The sequence below is a fragment of the Cryptomeria japonica genome, chromosome 3, assembly GCF_030272615.1.
Source record: "Cryptomeria japonica chromosome 3, Sugi_1.0, whole genome shotgun sequence".
NCBI lineage: Eukaryota > Viridiplantae > Streptophyta > Pinopsida > Cupressales > Cupressaceae > Cryptomeria > Cryptomeria japonica.
The window spans coordinates 687,913,055-687,933,756 of NC_081407.1; the positions used below are offsets into that span (position 1 = coordinate 687,913,055).

Below are 20,702 nucleotides of genomic sequence, written 5' to 3' on the forward strand. Positions count from 1 at the left end.
CTTGTTATGAGGTCTACCACGATACATCATCAAATGAATATTTGTTGCAACATCAAGGTTAGAGAAATGCAGAATATGTCTGTGGGTTTGAAAGTCATCAATCAACCAAACATCAGAATTCTTGATAGGGTATGTTTGAAGCCATGTTCCTGTCACAACAACAGACCCTATTGGGTACTCAATACCCTCTCCGTCAATGATTGTGGTTGTCAATTTTCTTTTTGGCTCAACACAATGACACAAATAGTAATTTGTTCTTTCTTCATTGTTCTCTTCTGTAACAACTACATACACATGACCTGCATTTTATAAAGTGTTAATCAATACCAAAAATAAAGTATAATGTACAACAAAATGAACCAAAAAGAATACTTGCAAAAAATTAACTCAAAACATTACCTAAATCCACTAGGTCGGATACATGGTCAACATCCACTGATGTCTCCATCTGGCTCAATTGTAGTGCTTTGGGAATTTGATATGAATCAATGGGAACCAATGGTCTACAATACCATTTGTCAACCCACTCTTGTGATTCGCATTCTTCCCACAAACAATACATGCATGAAGAGAAAAAACATACCATTTGTCTCGTATAAATTACCAGTGAACTTGAATTTGAACTCATAAATGAGTGCATGTCACTCAATCCTGCAACTATACAACAATCTAGATAGTTTTCAATGTTAGATTCAGTGTTCAACCAAAAATATCTATGAACCATTGACGTACCTAGATTACCTAAACCCATCGTAGACTTACACCATCACACAATTATTTCTGCATCTATCAACTCAGCACCACCTTCATACTTCAATTCTTCTCTAGCTAGGGCTCTTTTCACACATGCTCCTGTACTATCGTGCTCTCCCTTACCATGTCCAACCTCAGTGAAATTCCAAAAATGTTGTACACCGCTTGTCATATGCATCCTTGTCAACCAATTAAACATCCTTGCATTCTTGAATTGTGCGGTGCAATTACCTGACCATATTAAGTGTTGGTTGTATCGTATGTTCCTTTCCCTTAAACTATCATAGAAAACTTTAAAGCATCCTTGTACAAACTCTGATGAATGAGTACGATCATCACTTATGTAGAAGTGATACTCTCTTACAACCTTTCTATCCTCCTCTGTGCTATCATCTCCATGCATGAATGTTATGTGTACAAAAATAGAAACTTGTGTAGAGTGATAATACATAGATTGCACTTCATTTTGATGTTGTAGTGTATAATTTTCAGAGAAATCAACGATAGAGACAATGGTGCCAAGAGGAAATCTATCCTTACATAACTTGAATTGCTCATCTAACCATCGAGATCTATGTGTATCCATTATGTACTCATAAACTAGTTTCTCTTGAAACATTTTCATAAATTCAGCTACACATATATCATTTTTCACTAGCTCACATCTCTTCAAATCTTTTCCATCTTTAACTCCATATGTGATTGTCTTGTATTTTCCAAAAGAAACTAGTTTCGTACCAATTTCATGTGTGCTCTCCAAATGTACGCATCTTGTTAACGTTGCAAACCACCACATATAGCACAAGAACCTTCCAAACAAGGCATCTTATAATAAATGAAACCATCATGTCTATTACATAGCACACTTGAAATAAATTCTCTTACTGACTTAGGAGGTGCTTGTATATTGCATTCCTGCAAAACATCGTTAGTGTGCAAAGTAGAACAAATATGATGAAAAATATCATAGTGTGTGTAAAATTCAATATGCATCCTATAACAACACGTGGTGCATACATGATTAATCTTAATATAAAAAGGTTTTCCCATTTCAAAAAATCTTTGAGAAATTCTTATTTGAGGAAACTTTTGAAGGAATCTTTCATAAAATTAAGTTTGAGTCGTATCCTTTCCCCTTATTTCCCTCTCACTCTCTCCCTCTCCCTCTCTCCTTGTGCCCTTATCTCCATATCCCTCTCTTTCTCCCTATCCTAAACAAGGCTCTCTCTCTGATGAGGAAGCAATAGACTAGAAGGGTAACCTTTAACCAACCAACCTCTAAGGCTTGCAAACTCAACCAAAACCCTACTACCAAAGGGTCCTTACACAACACCAAGTCAAGCAATGTTTAAATGATACTAAACAATGCCTTAGGAGGCTCAAGGGCTCCAATATGTCCACTTACAAACAACTAACACTCTCAAGTCTTGTGTGACTACACACACCCTTGCATACATGAGTGGGCTACTACTAGGCTTTAGGGGTTTGAATGGCCCACTTGACCAATTCAATACATAAACTCTTGGAGGGGTGTTATCACAACACCTTAACACAAATGAAATAGGATTTCATGATTTAGACCCACCGGAACATCAATTTTGACTCACTTGCCCACAAACAGAACCGGTTGCAATTAGGCCTCTATTTGAAATAATCGGGTGATAACTTTTTGACACCTTGAGAATATAGAAAAAAAATTATATTTTCAAATACCCTTTTGGGAGTTCTCAAAAATATCTCAGTTTTTAGTACCAAACCAACTTGCAAATATCCCAACCAATACTGCACTAACAGACCTAATAGGGCTATTAGGCCTATTTGACTGAACACCTGCCACAAACTTGCTTGGTTCTCCTAAAAGATGACTATCCCTAACCATGAAATTTTGTTTCAACCTCAAAAATACTCATCTATCACATTCAAACCTCTTTCCAGTTCTCTACCACTCAATTCTATCGCACTGCACTCATCAAACGGGTTTGTCACATAGAGATGCCAGACCTAGGGTTGGTTCTCCATCCTCTTCGCCCTATTGTGTCCTCTTAATAGATCTTAGAATTGACATATGATACAATGGCCTATCATCTCCTATAACGACAGAGTGTTCAGTTAAGGATTGATAGGCCAAAACCCATTATTACAATCATTTAGGCTACCCGGTAGAGTTTTGCTTGTTGAATAGGGTAGCGATAACTTCAAGGCTTCACACAAAATACAAAACAAAGGTAAAACAATCTATTTTTGGGATATATGTGATGATCATTCTTACCAATCTACCTTTAGTATGCAATCAATAGAAATTAGATGATTTCCTGCATTTCCAACAGTTTTGATGCTTCAATTTCCTTCTCAAAACAATCAAATCAACACACACATCTTTTGGGGTTTGGGGTCATTAAAGGTGTCACCCTAAATGAGCATAACCTCCTCTAGCCATTTTTCAAACTAAACTGACCATTAGAGAATCACTACTTACAAAAAGTGCAAAATTGTCATGACAACAAATTGACAATATGACAATTTTTGCATTACTCAACCAACTTAGACTCCAAACTATCATAGTCCCCCAAAATGATTGGGTTACTTTCAACATTTTACTAAACCATGACCTTAAACACATTGAAATAGGTCCAAATAGACATGAAAGGACCGTTGGAACCAACTTTTACATTATTACATCAATTTGACCCATTTTGACTCATTTCCACAATATTGGCCAAATCAGGACCTTCCTAGGACCATCTAGACAACTTGATTACATGAATGGTCAAATTACCTTATTACAATGTTATTGGTTTCATTAGACCTTATTTGACACAAGAAAACATCTAGAACTCAAAATGTTCATATTTGACCCCATATAGGTCATTGGAATCAGGAGGCACACTTGGTTCACTTGGTGCTCCTGCATCTCTCTCTCTCTCTCTCTCTCTCTCTCTCTCTCTCTCTCTCTCTCTCTCTCTCTCTCTCTAAAAATGTATCCTTATCCTAAAACAAGGTATCGTATCTCTCTCTCTCTCTAGATCGCTTTATCCTTCTCTTCCTATATCTCCCTCTTCCTTTACCCTTCTCTCTCTCCCCCTTTCCCCTTCTCTCCCTATCTAGACCACATTTCCCTTATTCCTAACCAACCTCCCCTCTCTCTCTATATATATATATACCTTTACACTTATCTCCCTATCTCTCCCTCTTCCTTTACCCTTTTCTCCCTATCTCTCCCTCTCCCTTTCCCCTTCTCTCCCTATCTAGATCACTTTTCCCTTACCCCTTACCAACCCCCCTCTCTCTCTCTAGATCCCTTTACCCTTCTCTCCCTATCTAGATCACTTTTCCTTTATCCCTTGCCAACCCCCCCCTCTCTCAATACTTTAATCTCCTCCCCTCTCCCCCTCACTCTAATTACTTCTTGGATCCCTTTCCCCTTCTCTCTCTCTCTCTCTCTCTCTCTCTCTCTCTCTCTCTCTCTCTCTCTCTCTCTCTCTGTAGATACCTTTACCCTTCTCTCCCTACCTAGATCATTTTTCCCTTATCCATTGGCAAACCTCTCTCTCTCTCTCTCACTCTCTCTCTCTAACTATATATATATATATCCCTTTACACTTCTCTCCATATATCTCCCTCTTCCTTTACCCTTCTCTCCCTATCTCTCCCTCTCCCTTTCCCCTTCTCTCCCTGTCTAGATCCCTTTTCCCTTATTCATTTCCAACCCCCTCTCTCTCTCTAGATCCCTTTACCCTTGTCTCCCTTTCCCCTTCTCTCCCTATCTAGATCACTTTTCCCTTGTCCCTTGCCAACCCCCCCAACTCTCTCTCTCGATACTTCAATCTCCTCCCCTCTCCACCTCCCCCTACTCTCTCTCTCTCTCTCTCTCTCTCTCTCTCTCTCTCTCTCTCTCTCCTAAACAAGGTATTAGATATCAAATATTATCCAATATCCGATACCTTTTATTATTAATATATTATCAAAAATATTAATAATATATTATATATTATTAGTTATATTTATAATCAAAAAATAAAAATTGGATATCAAATCCATATTGATAGTTTTGATACTTAATATAAGTACAGATCCAATAGCCAACAAGATGAGAGGGGGGGGTGAATCATACAAACTTAATCATCCATAAAAACATCAGATTCAACCTCGGTAACACATATTTCAGTCATATAACCAAAAACTATCAAACATCCCCCCTCTCATCTTGTTGGCAATTGGAAACCCAATTTAAACCTCATAACACCAGATTTAATGTGGAAACCCAAATAGGGAAAAACCACTGTGGGATTTCGGACCCACTAAGAAATATACGCTTCTAGAGTATGCTCAGTTAAAAGCAAATCCTGTTAAAGATTACAAACACATTGCTAGATGTGACCCGGTTAAGGGATTTCCCTCAAATCTGTTAGGATCTTCACTTTGTTACAAGTGACCTTGTCAAAGGATTTCAAACACTCAATCAGAATGTCACCTTGTTAGAGGATTTACATATAAGATTGTTAAGTCCACTCGGTTAAGAGATTTCCTATCACTTTCACAAAATAACAGTAATACAATCTGTCTGCAACTTCACATCTAAAATGCTAAAGCAGATTCCTATTTGTTCAATACAATCTAGACATAGAACTAATCTTGTCTATCTGCTGAGCATCAATACTCTATTATTCTTAACGGGCCTTCAAGCTTCTGTGCTCGGTAATCACTATGTAGCATCCCTGTGCATACACTTGCCCGCATACATTGTTTATCAATAATTTCCTATTTATAAACAATCTTCTAACCGCTTAATCTCCTTGATCACATTTCCCATGATCAATCATAGCCATCAGATCTTCAATCTTGTCCAGGTTCATTGTATCTTTCGATCTGACAATGTTTTACCCCACCTTGGAACTTGCACATTCACCTTGGAACTTGTGTTAGGGTAATGCGGTTCAATCTGAGCTGTAGATCTTCTTGCCGTCTTTCCATTGCCTTAGATTCATTAACAAACTTCTTCCACGACTTACCAATCATTGATCCACTCCAACTCATCAGCATCATTCATTAAATATCACATATAAACATTTAATGCATTCTGTTGTAGCTCGGTTACAACTCGGTGAATACTAAACTTCACTCGGTAGACATTCTATCTTCATTAACCGACTGTGATAACCTTAGGGTTTACCGACTAGGTTCCTTAGGGTTGACCGACTAGGTTCTTTGCTTGATAACATAGTATAGTATTAACCTTTACATTTTACAACATATGTATGATGTTAAAACAATCTAAAACATCAAGATCTCATCATTGTCTGACTCGGTAGAGTTGCCCATTGAATAACTTGTCCCCTTATTCATCATATTCTTTCTTGTGTCTTTACCGACTTCTTTATAATCTTCATATCATACTTCTCAAGATATGGCAACATCATACTGAATTAGAAAATCAATTTCTTGACATCAATGACAAAATAATAATATCAAGATAGTAAAACATCTTTAATCAGTTATGTCCATAATCATCAACAACCTTCTCAATATCCTTATTGAAATGTCAACAATCTTTCATTGTCTGTTATAATGTAATATTGCCAACAATCTCCCCCTTTGGCATTGATGGCAAACCAAATTGATTTGACTTTTAAAAGATTCGGATTGTTGTGATTCTAAAATGTTGAAATGCTCTCCCCCATTCATTAGACTTCTCTTCTGTTTCAGTCTTGATTTCAATCTGTAGTCTTCTCTCAGTCTTCTCTCAGTCTTCTCCCATATATTAGTCTTCTCCCCTTTGGTAGGTCTTCTCCCCTTTAGGTCTTCTCCCCCTTTGACAACAATGCCAAAAAGAAAAAGAACTAAAACATAATTTCTTTCTGTAAGAAGTTATTGCCTGTTGTTGTGTATCAACTGAGTCTCGATCAGAGCATTTGCCTTCAATTCTTGTTCCCTGTATCATTCTTTGTATTATTCTAGTATTAATTCTAGTACACTTTCAGAAAAAAAAATTCTAAAGTGTATCAATCCAGCATCACCTCCCCAAAAGATATTCAATAGAGTCATCGAAGTGATGCTTTCACCGAACTTGATCAGTGAGTAAAAGATAGGGGTAGGACCCCTAACTTACTTCTGAGATATTCAAAAGTGTCCTTTGGTAGTGGCTTGGTGAAGATATCAGCAATTTGCTCCTTTGTGTTAACATATTCCAACACCACTTTCTTCTCTTGAGCTTCTTCTCTAAGATAATGATATTTGATAGATATGTGCTTTGTCTTAGAGTGCATAACAAGATTCTTTGAAATATTAATGGCACTAGTATTGTCACAGAATATAGTTACTGGCTTAGTAACTTTCTCATTTATACCTTCCAACAGTTGTTTGATCCATGCAATGTTTGTACAATTTAGTGCTGCAGCAACATATTCAGCTTCAGCTGTTGACTGAAAAACACACCCTTGTTTCTTGCTAAGCCAACTCACTAGTCTTTCTCCTAAGAAGAAAGCTCCTCCACTTGTGCTTTTTCTGTCATCAATGTTGCCTGCCCAATTAGCATCAGTATAAACTTTTAAATCAAAATCATTTCCTTTCTGATATACTAAGCCATAATCTTCAGTGCCTTTTAAGTATCAGAAAATTCTTTTGATTGCTGTCATGTGAATTTCCTTAAGATCTGCAGAGAATCTTGCAACAATGCCTACTGCATGTGCTATATCTGGCCTACTGTGAACAACATATTGCAACTTTCCAATCATAGATCAGTAAAGTGTCTCATCAATAGAAGCAGATTCATCATTCTTTGATAGTTTACAGTTGGTAGTCATAGGAGTACTTACTGGTTTTGAATCCTCCATTCCAAATTTCTTCAAGATTTCCTTTATGTACTTGGATTGAGTAATGAAAATCTCATTTTTCATTTGCAATATCTGTAAACCTATAAAATACTTTATCTCACCGATTAATGATATCTCAAATTCTTTGCTCATTTCATTTCCAAAGTTCTTGCATAAAGAGTCATTTCCACAAAATATAATATCATCAACAAATATGGTTGAGATTAGTATTCCATTTTCATCATTCTTCATGTACATGTTGTTGTTCTCACTTGTACTTATAAAACCAATCTCAATCAAATAAGAGTGCAATCTCTCATACCATGCTTTAGGTGCTTGTTTCAAACCATATAAAGCTTTGTTCAATTTACATACCTAAACTTTATCATTGTCTTCAACGAATCCTTCAGGTTGTTCAATGAAAACTTCTTCTTCTAATATTCCATTCAGAAATACAGATTTGACATCCATTTGATATACCTTGAAGTTTTTGAAAGCAACATATGCCAACAATGTTCTTACTCCTTCAAGTCTAGCAACAGGTGCAAAAGCCTCACCATAATCAATTCCTTCTTCTTGGGCATAACCTTTGCAAACTAATCTTGCTTTGTTCCGAATGACCTCACCTTTTTCATTTAGCTATTTTCTGAAGATCCACTTTGTACCGATTACATTTTTGTCCTTCGGTCTTGGGACCAGTGTCCATGTGTCATTCTTCTTGATTTGATCAATCTCTTCTATCATAGCATTTATCCAATCTTCACTATTAAATGCCTCTTTCATTATTCTCGGTTCAAATTCAGATATCAAACATGTGTTTTGTCTCAGTTTGTTCCTTGTCATCATTGGATCATCCTTATCTCCTATAATCTGACTCAGTGCATGGTGTCTTCTGACATACTTGGCTAATACAGGCTCGGTAGGCTCTGTATGATCTCCTTCATCACTCAGTAACTAGATATTTCCTTCATTTTCTCCAACAGTTATCTCGGTAGGGCTTCTCGGTTGCACATAGACAAATTCATCATAGTCTTCCGGTTCTTTGGAATTCCCTTCATCAGTTCTTTCTGCAAATTCATCAATTTTCACATTTGCACTTTCTACTATTTTGTTAGATGATTTGATCAGACATTTAAATGCTTTGCTTCTAGAAGAATATCCTAGAAATGTTCCTTCTTCACTTTTCTGATCAAACTTGCCATTTCTATCATCTTTATGAACATAGCATTTACTTCCAAAGATCTTAAAATAACTTACATTAGGTTTATTGCCATACCAAATTTCGTAAGGTGTCTTCACAGTACCTTTCTTCAATTGAACTCGGTTCAAGGTGTAAACAGTTGTGCTTATTGCTTCTCTCCAAAATGTTTGTGGAACCTTCTTCTCAATCATCAGTGTTCTAGCACAATCCAAAATAGATCTATTTCTTCTTTCAGCTATTCCATTCTGCTGTGGAGTTCTCGGTGCAGAGACTTGTCTTTTAATACCATGATCATTGCAAAATAGGTTGAACTCATCAGATGTGAACTCTCCTCCTCTATCTGATCTAAGACATTTCAGTTGTCTTCCTGTTTCATTTTCAACTCTAGCCTTGTACCACTTAAACATTTGAAAAGCTTCTGATTTTTCTTTTAAAAACATTACTGACATCATCCTTGAATAATCATCCACAAATAATATGAAATACTTATCACCATAATAACTTTGAACTTTCATAGGACCACAAAGATCACTGTGCACAAGATCTAAAATTCCCTTAGAAGTGTAGGACTTACTTGTAAAGCTAGATCTTGTCATCTTACCCATCTAGCATCCTCGGCACATAGCATTCTTAGGTTTTTCAAGACTCGGTAGACCTCTTACTCTGTGCTTCTTACTTATCTTGAACAGATTATCAAAATTAACATGACAAAACCTTTTATGCCATAACCAGGTATTACCAATCTTTGTATGGAAACACTTATTGTGAGTTGAGTCAAGGTGAAATGCATTACCTTTTTTTTGTGTCTCGGTAGCAGCTAACTTTCCATTCTTGTCATGAACTTTGACAACTCTTTTCTGAAATTCTATTCGATAACCTGTGTTGTTTAGTTGTGCTACACTCAACAAATTATATTTCAAACCTTCAACCCAATAAACATCATTGCATCTTGCTTTATCAAGAAGTGTTATGGATCCTTTACCTCTCACCAGACATGGTGCATCATTACCAAATCTAACATAGCCTCCATCATAAACTTCTAACATAACAAACTTGTGTTTAACTCCTGTCATATGATGTGAGAATCCACTATCTATAATCCAAGAATCATTAGTGTTTATGTGAGATATTAGGGCTTTTTATTCATACCTTTCTTCATCTGATCCATCCTTGATAGCCACATAAACAACTTCCTCTATAGCAGTCTCATCTGATTTATCATCTTCAGATTCCTCATCAGCAATTAAGCATGTCTTTCTATCTCTTCTTTTGAAGTCTCGATGTCCTCTGTAATGATTATCTTTTTGTCTATCATCTCGGTAATCTCTCTTTTCAGTGAAATCTTTGTCAAGACAGTTAGAAGCCATATGTCCAATCTTATCACAATTGAAACATTTCAAAGGTAGTTTTCCTTTATACTTACCTTTGCCTCTCGGTAACCTTTTGGCCAATAGTGCTTCAAACTCTTCTTGCTTTTTTATTTCTTCATACAGTTTGTGTACCTCTTCCATGTTCTTCCGAAATCTTTCACTTGCTCCACTATGATCTCCTTCAGAGTACTTATACTTTCTTTCATTGTAATCATTAGATTCATTCTGAAGAAAAGAACTAAATGCAGATTCAACTTTATTTACCGATGACCCACTGTTATCAAAATTACTTAACTCAAATGCATGTACCTTACCAATAGTATCATCTAAGGAAACTGGCATATTAGGTACATACCTCAATTCATTAATTACAGAGACTCAGATTGCATAGGTAGGTAGAAGGGTTCTTAACAACTTACTTGTCACATCCTTTTCTTCAATAGTTCCTCCTGCTCCTTTGATTTGATTTACAATCTCCTTTAGTCTTGTACTGTACTAGTTTATGTTCTCACCTTCATTCATCCTCATAGATTCAAGTTGTCCTCTTAAACTATCAACTTTTGCTCTTTGAACATGTTCATCTCCTCCATATACAGATATGAGCTTAGTCCACATTGCCTTTGCATCATTGCATCCTTCTAGATCATTAAACTCTGAATCGATCAATGCAGATGTTATTTCAATCATTGCTTGAATATGTTCTTGCTTCGCCTTTATCTCTTCCATAGTCAATGGATAGGTGCTCGGTGCAACAAAATCATTCTCTAGATCATCCTTCTCTACCATGTAGAGAAACTTGACTTATTCAACTTAGGTGCATCCCTCTTATACATCTTTGGATCTTTAACTCAAGTGCCTTTAAACTTTCCTTTCGGAGTCCAAAGCTCTGATACCAATTGATAGTTCTGATACTTAATATAAGTATACATCCAATAGCCAACAAGATGAGAGGGGGGGGTGAATCATACAAACTTAATCATCCATAAAAACATTAGATTCAACCTCGGTAACACATATATCAGTCATATAACCAAAAATTGTCAAACATGCAAACTCAAAAGCATATTAGCAATATAAACCTCATAACACTAGATTTAATGTGGAAACCCAAATAGGGAAAAACCACTGTGGGATTTCGGACCCACTAAGAAATATACTCTTCTAGAGTATGCTCGGTTAAAAGCAAATCCTGTTAAAGATTACAAACACATTGCTAGATGTGACCCGGTTAAGGGATTTCCCTCAGATCTATTAGGATCTTCACTTTGTTACAAGTGACCTTGTCAAAGGATTTCAAACACTCAATCAGAATGTCACCTTGTTAGAGGATTTACATATAAGACTGTTAAGTCCACTTGGTTAAGAGATTTCCTGTCACTTTCACAAAATAACAATAATACAATCTATCTGCAACTTCACATCTAAAATGCTAAAGCAGATTCCTATTTGTTCAATACAATCTAGACATAGAACTAATCTTGTCTATCTATTGGGGATCAATACTCTGTTATTCTTAATAGGTCTTCAAGCTTTTGTGCTCAGTAATCACTATGTAGCATCCCTATGCATACACTTGCCTGCATACATTGTTTATCAAAAATTTCCTATTTATAAACAATCTTCTAACCGCTTAATCTCCTTGATCACATTTCCCATGATCAATCATAGCCATCAGATCTTCAATCTTGTCCAGGTTCATTGTATCTTTCAATCTGAAATTGTTTTACCCCGCCTTGGAACTTGTACATTCACCTTGGAACTTGTGTTAGGGTAATGCGGTTCAATCTGAGCTATAGATCTTCTTGCCAACTTTCCATTGCCTTAGATTCGTTAACAAACTTCTTCCATGGCTTAGCAATCATTGATCCGCTCCATCTCATCAGCATCATTCATTAAATATCACATGTAAACATTTAATGCATTCTATTGTAGCTCGGTTACAACTCAGTGAATACTAAACTTCACTCAGTAGACATTCTGTCTTCATTTACTGACTGCGATAACCTTAGGGTTTACCGACTAGGTTCCTTAGGGTTTACCGACTAGGTTCTTTGCTTGATAACATGGTATAGTATTAACCTTTACATTTTACAACATATTTATGATGTTAAAACAATCTAAAACATCAAGATCTCATCATTGTCTGACTCGATAGAGTTGCCCATTGAATAAATTATCCCCTTATTCATCATATTCTTTCCTGTGTCTTTACCAACTTCTTTATAATCTTCATATCATACTTCTCAAGATATGGCAACATCATACTGAATTAGAAAATCAATTTCTTGACATCAATGACAAAATAATAATATCAAGACAGTAAAACATCTTTAATCAGTTATGTCCATAATCATCAACAAACTTCTCAATATCCTTATTGAAATGTCAACAATCTTTCATTGTCTGTTATAATGTAATATTGCCAACACATATCTGGTATGCGATTCGTATAAGATGTTCGATATTTGTGACAAAAATCAAAAGCCTTGGTATTTGCATTGGGATTTGTCTAGGACATGCCAAACCTAGAAAGTCAACTAAAAAAACATATTTTTGAGTCTTCCTTGATTTTCCAGACTTCGCTCTGTTGGCTGACAACTTTTTTGCAACTAAAATTGATGAAATTAAAGGGTTTTTTAAGTACATTCTTAGCTTTCCAACAATATAAGTTTTTCCTTATTTTGACTTTAATAAATAATTATTATTCATTCTCTAATGGAATTCTAACTAAAGTCATGATTGATAGGTTGATTGAAAAACATCTATAACTTTCAAACGGTATCACATTTTTTTGAATTCGAAACACGTGTCACATTCTATGCTTCACCTACTATAGAATTAAAAAAAAAGAATTTCATAAATTTTTTACTAAGTTAAAGTGGTCAAACATACGATTTTTTATATATTTAAAAAGTTGTAGTAAAAATTTTAATTATTTACATTAAAAAATTTACAAAGAAAAATGCGTCACATTCTGACATGAGTCTTCTACTTATATTTAAAATCTTATAAAAAAATATTATGATTTGATTGTGCTTACTGTGGTCAAATAGACACCTACTTCTTATCTTTTTCCTGAAATTTTACTACTACTGCATTGAAATTTCAATTTTTTGTCAAATAGAATTTTTTTTTTTTCAGAAAACAACTAGTATCTTAGAAACTACATTTAATTTGCTACAAATTCTATTCTTACATATTTTTAAATTAATATTCATATCTTATTCAAATTTTTACGTCAAGTTGCCTAACTCTATTTTTTTTTAGTTTTCATTGCCCCTTGAGGGCCTGTTTGGCCCACCATGATCCTGTACATACACATACATATTTTTTATAATCGATAAAATTTTAACCCCTCTTGGTTTTAGCTTAATAAATCTATCATTTCATAAATTAAAATTTATAGGATAATTCTAGTTAGATTTTGTTCTTTTTATTTTAAAATAGTAGAAAATTTTGTTTTAGAAAAACTAAAATTCAAGAGTAAAACTAAATTGAGACATGCAATTTTTTATTTATTGAAGTTTTCTATTTCAGTTTTATATTTTTAGTGAATCCAAATTATTTTATAGATTCAATAATTCAAAAAAAAAATTTCAAAATTTTGATGCATTTTATTATACCTTACCCCAAGATGACTTTTGACATGTTCGGTGAGGCATTAAAAGATCTCAATATTCTTGACTTTAACAAGGTTTTCTAAAACAACTTCCTTGGTCATTTGCGTGGTGAATCCACGGGATGATATCCATAAAGCTTTTAGCTCTAGCAACTACAACTGTGGAGAAAAGAAAAGCTTGGAAGGCAATTTAAAGAGGAGAAAAGGAAAGACCCTCATATGTAGCCATGTTAAAGGGTCCACAATAAATGCAAACAACAACTACAAGGATCCCCAAAAAATTATAATATTACATGCACAACAAAGCTAAGAAGTTGAAGAAACCTAGGAAAGCTTAGTTCCACTCACCTAAAAATCAAGTTTCTTCATTTCATATTGTTAATTTTATGTTTATTATCTTTCTATAAATGTAGCTCAAACACCAGAGGCCATTATACATGGGGTGGTTTTTCTCTTCCTATAATTATTATTCACTATATTATGGACCAACCTCAATCTTTTAATCTCCCTACCCATATTTCTTAGTCACTATCATGCAATATGCCTATGTATCTAATGGTTTTCATGTTGTTGTTGATGATTACAAAACTAGTTAAAGAAAAAAAGCTAACCATGTTTCTATTTCCCTTCCTCCATTGGATCCTATTGTCCCAACTACTCCTTGTCTTCCTCTTCGGAGCACAAGAGAATATGATATTATTGAACAATTATAAATTATACAAGAAGAAATTCATCATGGGATATAATATAAATTTTTCCTTCTTTCTTGATATGCTTGAACAAGCTAAGTTGAAAAATATTCTTATGTCATCTTTCATATATAGATCCCAATGAAGTTGCTACTTTATTAGATCAAATCTACAATAATTGATGCAGTCATAATCCAAAGGGTCCTCAAAGAGAACAGTCTAGATCATGCAACAAGAGTAACACAACGAAAGCAACAACAAAACATAGAGAAAATGTTGATTCAAATATCTGCAATATCATAGATTCCATAAACCAACTTGAAAAATCTAATGTACATACAAGCTAACAGGCCTAGAATAGCTTACATTCCAGATTACAATCCACTCGGACCCCCAAGAGGTATCCAAATTACATAACATGAATTCATCTTCCTACCATACTTTGTTGCTCTTATAAGGATCAATTACAACAATATAAATAGCATCTAGAACACATCTAAGTCGGCCACAAAAGATCAAATTCCCCAAAGATAGGAAAATGAAATATGTAAGATAGGTCGGACCCCAAAGTGTGAAGATCACCTCCACCAAAGACAATAAAAAAGTGTGGACCACCAAGGAAGGTCAATCAAGGGCCTAGGAACATCATGTGTGGTGCCAATTGGATCCGCAAGTTGACAAATCGCTCCGCAAGAGGAGAAATCTCGAACTAGCCGTTAAGCTCAAAATTGCTTCAGAACCAAGAAACAACCAATTCGGAAGAAATAACTTGTCGGAAAAGAGTCCAAATGAACTGGGAATCTCGAAAAAGGAATAAGAACACATCTGGAAGCCACGAATCTTATTTGCAATGGAAAATGAACAACTACCAGAGAATTCTGGAAGTATCACCTAAACAACAACACAAAACAAGAACAACTAAAAAGCAAATATAATTTTGGTTGATGCAAGATTGTTCAACGATCGGGGATGCTCATGCATCAATAACACAATTGATATTATCTTCTTTATTTTTAATTCAAACTTCTTCCTCTTCAAGTTCCATGATTAAATTAACTATTTTTCATCATTGTTGAAATTAATTCTATAATAATCAAATGGAATCTCATTGATAACAACAGGTCTTACTATTTGTAGCATGGACATTCTTAATGTTATTAATGTCAACACTTCTTCTTTCACTCCTAACTTTTCAATAATCAGTTTTGATAATATTGATTGTCAAACCTTGAACACTATTAGATGGGATACTAATGTAAATTGATATGGTTGAAGAGTTCTTCAAATGAATGCACTAAACAAAATATCGGATTAAAGAATCTTAATTCAGCAATAAACTATAAGATCTCTAATCTATATAATTTATTTATAAGAAAGTTATAAGTCATATCTATTAATTATTTTTTTTTTTAATAAACTAAAATTATATAAAAAAATTGCATACAAACAAATTTCAGCTCATTATATCAATTCAAAAAACGCAACATTATAATTAATGTATTCAATACAATGTATTAATAAAGAAATTATAAATCATAACTAATATATAATTTTTAATAAACTCAAAATTTAAAAATTTAAAACATTTACATGCAAACAAATTTCAACATTATATCAGATTAAAAAAAATTACGTTATTAAAGTCAAAATATTGAAACATTTCACCATTACATCAGATTAAGAAACACAATGTTCAAGTCAACATTTTTGAACATTTCAACATTATATTAGATTAAGAAACACAATGTTCAAGTCAAGATTTTAGAACATTTTGTCATTAGATTAGATTAAAAAATACCATGTTTAAATCAAAATCTGGAAACATTTCACCATCACATCAAAATTAAAAACACACAGCATTCAAATCAATTTTGAAATATTTTATCATTATATTATATTAAAAAACACAATGTTCAAGTCAAAATTTTGGAACATTTCATCATTATATGAGGAAAAAAACACAATGATGTCGACAAAAATTTGGAAGAGATCTTACCTTCCAGAAGTTTGAAAGATAAGACTAACCTAAATGCGCGTAGCGCATGTTCCAGGACATCAATTTGTTCAGAATAAACATGAAAGTCTGAATTAATGAACGTTCAGGGAGAAAACTCATATGTGAAATGGATCGAAATCTCTTAGAAATATTACATCTTCCATTCATTCCTGTACCAACTCCAATCTTTTTTGTTTTGACCATCTAACAGGAATTCTTCAACACGCGTTTGCGCACCCACTGAATTTGACGGTGCCCACCCATTTCATCCTCTATAAGTATCTTCCCCTTCTCTACATTTCTCCATATCTTGAATAGTTTGAGTTGCTTGCAAGAAAGAAAAATATCAACCATGAAAGCGTTATCAAGCATGGCGAAATTAACATTTTCCCTTGTTTGTTTCATTTTGGTAGCACCATGGATGGCTTCTGCTGCTATTGTCAACCACAATTTCACTGTGAGAACTTTTTTTTCATCAGATTTCCTTATAATCTAAGCATGTTATGTTAAGTTTGATGTAATGACTGTTATAAGTTGAATTGAGCGTTAGTTTATGTATAATTTTTTTTATTAACCTTTTGAATCATATTTCATGATTCGTTTCAAAATAACATTTGGAATTCATAATTTATGAAATAGATCTATAATATTATTGATAAAAAATTAGATGACTGTTATAGATTGAATTGAACTTTACTTCAATCAATTTTTCGAATCATATTTCATGATTCATCTCGAAATGAATCATATTTCATGATCTCATATTTCGAATCCATGATTTATGAAATGCGATCTACAATATTGATGATATAAAATTACATGACTCTAATTTAATCATGTTGTTTACTGTGTTACAGATTGGAACGCAGAATGTGACTAGGTTGTGTAACACGCAAACGATTGTGACAGTCAATGGACAATTTCCTGGTCCCACTATAGAGGTTCAGGAAGGCGATAATCTTGTCGTTGAAGTGACCAACAGCGGGCCGTATAATGTGACTATACACTGGTAATAAAATACTACAGTCGAAATGGTATCCATGTCTTCATTGTTAGAAACATTAAGAGAGATCTTACGTTGAGATCACTTTATTATTTGTGATTTGGCAGGCATGGAGTAAAGCAGTTGAAATCTTGTTGGGCAGATGGGCCGTCCTACATAACACAGTGCCCCATTACTCCTGGGAATAAGTTTACCTACAACTTTACAATCACAGGACAGGAAGGGACGTTGTGGTGGCATGCACATATTACATATCTGAGAGCCACTGTGCATGGAGCACTGGTCATAAAACCCCGGACTGGAAATGATTATCCATTTCCCAAACCGGCGGCTGAGTTTCCTATTATTCTGGGTCAGTTGCTCTCTTCCAAGCAATCCTCCTTTTTATTTTAAAAAGCTATTTATTATAGTTAAGAGTCATTTTTTTAATTTATTGCATGGGTCAAAGTGATTGTGTCAACACATCAAGATGTCAAAGTGATTGTTAAGAGGAATTTTTTTAATTTTTTTAATTTATTGCATGGGTCTTTTATATTTTATGTTCTATTTTCAAAAGTTATTTATTACTTCGGAGTAATATTTTCTTATTATTCAACAACAGAGTGACCGAATGAATGGTAGAGAGGTCCAGTTCCATATCCAAGTGTCCCATTCATTCCAGACTACAGACTTCCAACTTATCTCTTATAAATTTTAAATTATGAACTAAATTTGGTTTATGGTGTGTAGGTGAATGGTGGAATGCAAATGTAGAAGATGTAATTGCAGATGCACTTGCAAGAGGAACTGTACCAAATGACTCCGATGCATACACCATTAACAGCCAGCCAGGAGATTTTTTCCCTTGCTCTACCAATGGTGAGTAACTCTGAACATTTATGAAAAATTGAAATTATATCCATCCATCTTATCTTTTTTATGAATATATATACCTATTTAAATACAAATCACTTTCAACGTAGACCTAATGAATGAATTATGGATGCAGATACTATCCGTCTTTTGGTTGAGACGGGGAAAAGCTACCTGCTGAGGATTGTAAATGCTGGCATGGTTCGTGGATCCTTCTTCAAAATTGCCCAGCACAATATGACTGTTGTGGCAATGGATGCCGTTTATATCAAACCATATACCACCGATGTGCTGCTCATAAACCCAGGTAACACCATGGATGTGCTCATAACAGCTGACCAGCAATCAAACCGCTACTACTTTGGCACCCGCGTATACTTCAGCCAGCCTCTAGCGAGTGCATTCTTAAATACCTCTGCAACAGCAATATTAGAATATAAAGACAACACCAATAAATCTACCCCTCTCTTGCCCAACTTTCCTGACTTTAACGATACTTCTACCGCAGTCAATTTCACAACATCCCTTAGAGGCCTGAATTCCTCCGTCCCACAGACTGTTGATGAAGAAATGCTTATAACAGAGGGATTGGGACTCGTTACTTGTACAGACAATTCTTGTGCGGACAACAATGGTGTAAGACCCGTTGGAAGTTTTAATAACATTTCATTCGTGTATCCAGATATAGCCATATTGCAAGCTTATTATAATAATATTAGTGGAGTTTTTACCAGAGATTTCCCAAGTAATCCTCCCCAGGCATTCAATTACACTGGAAATGTGCCACTGGGTCTTTGGAGCCCCGAGTTGGGGACAAAAGTTAAGGTTTTGAAGTTCAATAGCACTGTTCAAATAGTGTTGCAGAACACTCAGATTGTTTCATTCATTAGCCATCCCATACACCTTCATGGCCATGATTTTTATCTTGTGGGTCAAGGATTTGGTAACTATAATTCCCAAACGGATCCTGCAAATTTCAATCTGGTGAATCCTCAGATGTTGAATACCGTTGCAGTTCCTACTGGTGGGTGGGCGGCCATTAGATTTGTAGCCAATAATCCAGGTAAGCTAGTTTTAAGTTTTTGGCATATGTATTTTAATGGTTTTAAGATTTCTACATATTAATATGGTAAATGTGCATGCAAGTTTATTTTCTTGATTCAGATTTTAGTTCTTTTAGAGCTAAATTATATGTTTGTTTGTTTTGAATGACAGGAGTTTGGTTGGCGCATTGCCATTTTGAATCTCATTCTTCACTTGGTTTTGATATGGTTTTTCTTACTGAGAATGGGCCAGGAAGTTCTGACATATTGCCGCCACCTCCTTCTGATCTACCTACATGTTAGATAGATTTCATCATTGTTAAATCTTGTGATTTCAAGATTAGTTTGTGTATGGATAAAAATAAAATTTACAGCTGACACGACAAAGTGTCATGGGAATAAGATTATGCTGTAACTGCTATTCTCTCTTACATTCGTATTATTTTTATTCTTTAAATTCAAGTGGAAAAAGAGCAATGTTTGGTGATAAATTTGTTGGTTGACCGTATTAAGCTTCCCTAAGTAAGCTTTCAAATTAAAGAAATTATTTTAATATTTTATTTATTAATTGAATTATATTTATAATATATAAATTTTAATTTTAAATTAATTATATAATATGATAAATTGAAAATACATAAAAATTGGTTGAAAATAAAATTGTATAAATACACTTATCTTAATATATCTATTAGCCATCTAAATTTAACTATTTTTCAATGTTGGACACTTTTTATGATCATCTGGTCATTATGGATTTATCCTTTTCCTTTCAAAAATTCAACTTTAAATTGGACTTATCCTCTTCCTTTCAAAAGTCAACTTCAAATGCTTGCTAACTAGCCCCATTCAACTTCTTGCATTATGTCAATCAAGACAAATTCGGTACAATTTGATGTTATACTCTATTAATTAAATTTTTTTAGCATATTCATCTCTAACCATTTGTAATACACATATTCTATTTCATCCTAAACTATTGGAAGAAATTACTAGTTACATGGATTGATTTGTTTCATTGAAGAGAGCAATTAATCTACAAGTAGGGCCATTTCCTACTATAGAGCAAACATGTGTACACATTTTTGGGGATTAGCTTACAATAACTTGTCTCCTTGTGACGAAACAGTAACCCTTCCAAGGTACTTTTAAATTTCAATAATCACTAGACCAATTCAAAAGTAGTAGAATAACAAAAGATCTATTAAGTGGATAAAAAATTAAATTTCTATAATGCATCGGATGAATCCAAGCTTATATGACTAGTACATGTGACCATAAACATTAAAAAGGGATCCCTAATACAGAACAAATCTGATATAATTTCTAGGGCACTTCACTAATTGAAAAGGGATCCCTATTGAAAT

At 34.3% G+C, this 20,702-nt stretch overlaps 1 protein-coding gene across 1 annotated transcript; it reads left to right on the forward strand.

Annotated features, from left to right (window-relative positions):
• The first annotated feature begins 16,760 nt into the window (after nucleotides 1-16,760).
• LOC131051524 (laccase-12) lies at nucleotides 16,761-19,826 on the forward strand. Its single transcript, XM_057986094.1, has 6 exons — nucleotides 16,761-16,894; nucleotides 17,295-17,446; nucleotides 17,548-17,792; nucleotides 18,170-18,298; nucleotides 18,429-19,355; nucleotides 19,508-19,826. The coding sequence occupies exons 1-6, from the start codon at nucleotides 16,790-16,792 to the stop codon at nucleotides 19,636-19,638; spliced, it is 1,689 nt and encodes a 562-aa protein (XP_057842077.1). The 5' UTR covers nucleotides 16,761-16,789; the 3' UTR covers nucleotides 19,639-19,826.
• The last annotated feature ends 876 nt before the right edge of the window (nucleotides 19,827-20,702 follow it).